The sequence below is a fragment of the Salmo salar genome, chromosome ssa20, assembly GCF_905237065.1.
Source record: "Salmo salar chromosome ssa20, Ssal_v3.1, whole genome shotgun sequence".
Classification (NCBI taxonomy): domain Eukaryota; kingdom Metazoa; phylum Chordata; class Actinopteri; order Salmoniformes; family Salmonidae; genus Salmo; species Salmo salar.
The window spans coordinates 66,665,674-66,672,461 of NC_059461.1; the positions used below are offsets into that span (position 1 = coordinate 66,665,674).

The window sequence follows — 6,788 nt, forward strand, 5'->3', positions numbered from 1 at the left end:
TAATCTCTCATGTCCCCATAGCCAAAACCATCAATCTCCCTCCTCGGTTCAAGCACAGCCATCTTCTGCCCTTTCCCCTGACAAACCCATCTAGCTTTACTCTGCAAACCTGTCATTCACCATTACAGAGCTAACCAATCTCTACCAGCTCTATACCACAGACCCATCTTCTGCCCTTTCCCCTGACAAACCCATCTAGCTTTACTCTGCAAACCTGTCATTCACCATTACAGAGCTAACCAATCTCTACCAGCTCTATACCACAGACCCATCCTCTGCTATTACACCCACGGATCCCATCGCTCTACAATTACACACAAACTAATCTTCCACCAACTCACTACAAAACTCTTCTCTTCGACCCGGTAACCCGTCTCCTACCTGCACAACAAAGCCGACAGAATAAAGGCAGGTTTTCACACCTTTGTAACCTGCCTTGGAAATCAATGGCAAGACATTTTAAAATGTAAATGAAAGAGTTTTCCAGAGGTTTCCGTTTTAACAAAGGGCTGTTTGTGATGGTGCATGAGAGATAGAGGATGTACAACTGTTATTCCTCCTCTATCTTAACGACATATTCAGGAAGCTGAGACTAGAACACCCCAGCCCCCCACAAGACTCAACATGATTTTAATGAATTGCAAAAAAATTGAACAATATAAATCTCAACTGAATGTGGTTTTGTTCTGATCTATGGCGTGTGGCATGCTACAGATCTTACCTCTACATACTTTCACATGTCCAGAACATCCAACATTTCAATATGATACTATTAACCCATGGACATCAAGTACTCCAACTGATATGCAATGTATGAAAAGTGAAATTGAGTCAAACCAAATTACATAAAAATCAACACCTAAAGGTGAATAAATGAACTAAAACACTATTGAAGGCCAAAGCAAGGAGCACGTTGTCTCAGTCAGTAATTGGCAGAGTGGGATGATAGTGGCATGGCCTCACTGGCCTGTGTTCCAACTCATCTCCCTGGCATCCTGAGCCTTCCGTTCCCCCTTCCCTACCTGCCATCCCCTCCCTCCCCTGCCTTCCATTCTCCTGCCTTCCTACCCCACTTCCCTCCCATAACTGCCCTCCCCCTCCCCTGCCTGACGCCTGCCCTCTCCCACCTGCCCTCCCCTGCCTGATGTCTGCCCTCCCCCACCTTCCCTTCCCTCCCCTGCACTAACTCCCCTGCCTTTCCTTACCTTCCCTCTCCTGCCTGCCCTCCCCTCCCCCACCTTCCTTCCCTCCCCTCCCCTGCATCATTAGTTACATGAGGACAGGATATAGATGGAGATGTGGTGGTGATGAAGAGCTCCTGTCAGGCTGCAGCTGTGGCAGCACCAACACTGCCACCTTGACGGCAGTCAATCAGTGTGCCTCAGCCTCAGCTCGCTTCACTGCACTCAATTGTCAGACTCAGCTTCACCATCAGAACCTCTCTGTTTCCTTCCCCACAGAGTTACACTGTACCATAGTAGACTCGGCAGACAACATAAATCGCAGAACTGTATGTTCGACTGAGTATTATTCATGCCACAAAGACAGGCCTATTTATAGGCCTATTTTCAACCCATTAAAAACAACCATTGTAGGCTACTTTTGTCTTTCTGCTAATTCAGACAGACACATCAACAGATTGGCAGTGTATAAAAGAAGGCTACTGTATGCTATTCTGAAGGGAGCTCAAACAACTAACAGCATGGAAAGATAAACACGGAGGAGTCTACATTACCATAAATATTCAAATATTAAAACAACTCAGTGTAACATGTTCGCCCATTCACTGTCAGTAGTAGTAGGAGTTAATGAGGTGAAATACTGACTGCGTAGGTGCTACACGTCCTGGCTGCGTTGTATATATAAATAATTGCCCCATCTAACTGGGCATTAGCCTCGCTAATGATCTCTGCTGAGAGAGGAGCTAATTCCGAGGCACTGGCTCCCTCCATTCCAGCCGCCTCCACTGTTACAATGGAAAAAAATGCGCTTTTGCTTCACATATAGACACTGCTGAACACAAGTAAAACTTCTGGGGGGGAAAACAGTACTACTGTCAAATCATCTTTGCTACCAAAGATTTTTGCCTACTATAAAGCACTACGATTACTCAGTGATTAATTGCTCACATGTACCCAACATAAATGCACATATTTCAGGACAGTACAGTCTATCTCCTGTTATGGTTTGACATAGGGTGTCTACCCACTCTACCTAGAGTGGGTGAAAACACGCATTGATTCAGAAATGTTCCTTCCTTATGTTATAAAATGCATTTTATTAAGACAAATATGATTCATCATGTTCTGAATCGGTCAGTGGGGTATTTCTCTAACATATAATTAACATTATATGCAAAAAGTCAGATTTCGTAACCTAGCCTGCTTCTCGCAGCGACTTTTGGGGATTTTACATGTTGTGGTGGTCATCTTCAAAGTTCTTTCCACGAGTCGCAAAAAGCTAAATTAGCATGATACAAGCTGAATTAAATGTAAAAGGCTTACAAAATAAAAAGCTTGCCGTACGCGCAAAGCTCCGTTGACATTTCACAGAGATTAGCTTGTTTTTCTGAGAAATCTTTGAAAAATAACAGGAGTTTACCATTAACATATAAAGCATATAATATAATATGAAAATAATAGATGTGATGTCTCAAAATCAATATCCATCTTACCTCTATATTGTTTTATGTCCTCTGGATTCGAGAAGAAAGATGACGAGTTCAAACGTGAGCTGACAATGGTATTTTCACCACTTTTTTTTCTTCTGGCCTCCATTGAGATTTAGTCACCCTAATCATGGCTATCCTACAAGGGTAAAAACTCCAATCAATTTTGAACAGATTATGATAGAGACATTAAGTTTGAACCGTTGGTTTTCTTAGAGGATTAACATATTTTTTTACCCCAATGGTCAAAACATGTGTTTTTGATTGTACACCCTCTAGAAAGTGGCAGAATATTTTACTCTTGCACAAAAACAATAATTAGTGACTAAGGGAGAAAAAAAATCATGCTTGTTGAATCAGCTGTCTCAATAAAAAGAAAACTGTCCATAGCAATGTTATTATCATATCACTTCTGTCAGGCCTAATTGGCCAGTTTAAGTTAAAGTGTGACATTTGCACTAGTCAACCCGGTCTGTGTGTTGACAAAAGAGGCTTCCTCAATCCAATAGACCCCTAGTCTCATTTTACTGCTCTTCCTCCCCAGAGAGAGCAGAGAGTGACATGGCATCAGCAACCTGTCACTCAGCATGTAAAATAGCTCGGGTATGAAATACCCTTCCACTGAGATCAGTCTGTCCTCCTAATCCCTACACATCTTTACAACAATCAAAGTTTCCAATTAATCTGAGCATAGCAACTGTGATTAAAACAGGCAAAAAGCTAATGAAAACATAAATTACATTTTGTTTTGTAAATGGAAGCTCTCCATTGACAATAGGCTTACTTGATGTTAGGCAGCAACAACTTCAGCTGGGTGAGCATTTAATAGGTCCCATCACAAGCTCCCATTAAGCACACACACACAGAGATACACCCACTCATAGGCTAGCTACATACAGAGGTAATCACCTTCCTTATCTAGTGGAACACTGCAGTATCAGGGTCTGACATCAGCAGAACGTTATAGGGGCAGAGTTGAGTGGTTATAGCTGATAGTGTAGAGCACCTCTCCTCTGAGACCACCAAATGTTTCACAATTTTGTTGTAGCCCTGACCTAGCTCACCTGATTCACCTATTCAAGGGCTTGATGATTACAAGTTGAATCAGGTGTGTTAACTGTGGAATAGTTAAAATACATGGAACAGCTGGGGGTCCCCGAGGAGAGGTTTGAAAATCCCTGGCCTAGAGCCCTCAAATTCATATCTGGACCTCTAAGCCAGTTCCACTGCTTCTTTTCTCCATTCTTCCCCTCTAACTACATGTTTGCCATTTTAATACCAGTCCCTCAGCCAGTCAGTCGTCATCACTCGCGCTTTAATCTCATCAGCCAACACCGCCACCCAGGCCGGACAGTGAAGCTATACCTTGTCCTTGCCTTGTTAAAACGCCAAGGCAAATCAGCGGATTACAACCTCATTTGACTTCAGCAGCGTGGTCTGGGCAGTTTAGTGACAACCACAATGCTCATCTCACTGTTGCTGGGAGTCAATCACATATCTAGTATGGGGGTTTCCTCAACACAACATGGGTTACAATAGGCCAGGGTTCCCCAACTGGCGGCCTGCAGGTGATTTTATTCGGCCCCCCAAATCATTTACATTTTACTTTGGGGGATTAAAAAGACTAAAAGCACCAGCATATCAGCTTTGAATTTGAATTTTGTAAATCTGTTTCAAAGTATTCCCACGCATAATAGAGACATATGTGATAGTATACAAATATAGGCAAGGTTTGGCATGATTGTTTTAGTCACATATTATATATATTTCAGCTTCTTGCGATCCATTTGCGCTCTACATATTATTTGTAATTATGTTCCGGTCCCCTGACCATCCGCTCAAGAAAAAGAAATCGGCCTGAGGCTGAATCTAGTTGATGATCCCTGGAATAGGCTATCTGTGAGTAAACCTGATTCAAAACTACATCTTTACCATCAGAATCACAGTGCTATTTGATAGTTGCAACTGTCCTGACAGGTTAAAACATTTAAGTAGCCAGTAGCCAGTTAGATAGGTAGGCTATAAGCAAACCACACCTTTCTCCCCTCAACTATTGAGGAAACCAACACATGGTTCAATGGTGCTTTGAAACAAGACAAATAATAGCCACCTAAAAAACATGAAGGATATATTTTATTATTCCATGTACTAGATAACTTTTAATTTCAGGGGCCAAATCTCAGGAGGTAATTTGACTTTTTGAAGAAGAAAAAAATAATACAAAACTACATTACGACACTATTGTAACAAACCATGCAAATGCTTTTGGGACAGACAGTGGTTCCCACGTTTCTAATCAATCTAATAGATCTATTGATATCTAATAATGTAGATTTGGAGCCAAGAAATGCTTTTCATCAGGCTAGAACCCTAGACTAGAGCGCGAGGTCTTCACACATGATTTAGGTATTCATAGGTTCAATCATGTTTATAAAACAGTGGTAGCCTACCGCACATCCCTCTCAGTTCCAAATCTTATCAACAATTTGTGACATGTTTTTGACATCGCCTGGGGAATTTTCCAATGTCACATCTTCTGAAAGCTACACAGAATTACAAAAATGTAGTTTAATGTGAAAAATAACTTCTACCACAAGCCTTTGATGACCATAACCGCCTATGTGTAAATAATTGACGCAAAGCTGGAACGACAATAATGTTTGATATAATGGAAAATGTGTCAAACTTGTTTACATAATACAAAAAACAAAATGGTAAATAGACTGACTAGTTGTGGAACAAAATGAGCTTACCTTGAAAAACCCATAACAATGACAGGAGCGCTCGGACTCTCCCTGATATCGCCATCACCCAACATTAAACGCACGTGCCCGGTGCGAGCCACAGGACGAACAGCGAACTTGGGAGTAGGCGTCAGTTGTCTTTTTGAAGTTCGTCTCCTGTTCGATGGGCTGTCCTCCGCTCGGCTTCTGGCGAAAGTGAACGCAGGAAGCAGAACTTCGACAGTATGGAAAGAGGAAAGGTAATGGTTTATTAATTATTTCACTTTTCCCGTCCTGCGAGAAAACATCGCAGAGCACTGGCGCTGGTTCATCACTTCCACCATACACGGTGAAAGACGTAACCATTTGTCGATAAGTCAACTCTGTTTCCCTTGAGTTTACCCCCGTCACTCCACAAATCCTTACGTTTGTGCTGGCGTCCCCTCACTCCCCAGAGTTGAAACGTAGACAGCTGTCTCCTCTCCTCGTCCTCGAAGTGAACGGTTACAACCGGCCAACTACCCGCCTGCACCTTTGCGCACATGACAAGCCCCGCCCCTATCATTATGGACATGGTTTAACTTTGAACAGGTGGTTTTTATACTGTCTGCTCTGTGACATCTCTACACAAGATTAATATGAATAATTTATAGTACTAATTGTAATGTAGCCCGACCCTGGCTCAGCCTGCTGCAAGAGTCTATGTGTGTGTGTGTGTGTGTGGGGGGGGGGGGGGTGCAGTCTGTTTTATCTGGTGTTCTGTGTGAATTTAAGTATGCTCCCTCTCACTGGACGTGTTTTCGACTCTCTCTACCACACCTGATGTCTTGACCTCTGAATACTCAGCTATGAAAAGCCAACTGACATTTACTCCTGAGCAGTGGAGGCTCCTCAGAGGAGGAAGGGGAGGACCATCCTCCTCAGTGAAATTTCATAAAAATAAAAATAGTGATACATTTAAAAAAGATAAAACTATATTAAATGTATTCATATGTCACCAAATAATTGATTAAATAAAACTTTTTTGCAATGAAGGCCTGCAGTAACGTCAACAGCACTGTCTGGCATAGCGCCATGGTGCAGCTGGAGGACAGCTAGCTTCCATCCTCCTCTGGCTACATTGACTTCAATAAAAAACCTAGGAGGCTTGTAGGCCTCACCCCTTCCATAGACCTACATGGTAATTATGACCACTTCCGGAGGACGTCCTCCAACCAATCAAAGCTTTTGCAGTAGGAACTGACATGTTGTCCATCCAATCATAGAATTAGGATCAAGAGAATGAACCTATTGAGTTGTATTGGGATTGTACCACAGAGCGTTGTGGGGGTTTTATTTGTTGATAATCATGGTGACATTGTTGGATAGAGATTAAGAGTGAAAAGTGATAGTTACGC

General features: G+C 42.4%; 1 protein-coding gene across 2 annotated transcripts in view; it reads right to left on the minus strand.

The window, feature by feature from the left end:
- The window catches only part of esamb (endothelial cell adhesion molecule b), an 80,843-nt gene extending 74,932 nt beyond the window's left edge, over window positions 1-5,911 (minus strand). The window contains exons 1-2 of one of the 2 annotated variants that reach the window (XM_045703807.1): window positions 5,818-5,911; window positions 5,422-5,626 (exon numbers count right to left, since the gene is read on the minus strand). In XM_045703807.1, the coding sequence (XP_045559763.1) occupies window positions 5,422-5,476 (55 nt within the window). In that variant the 5' untranslated portion in view covers window positions 5,477-5,626; window positions 5,818-5,911. Of the gene's footprint in view, window positions 1-5,421 lie in introns of both variants that reach the window. The other variant, XM_045703808.1, reaches the window with a different exon arrangement.
- Window positions 5,912-6,788: the final 877 nt, after the last annotated feature.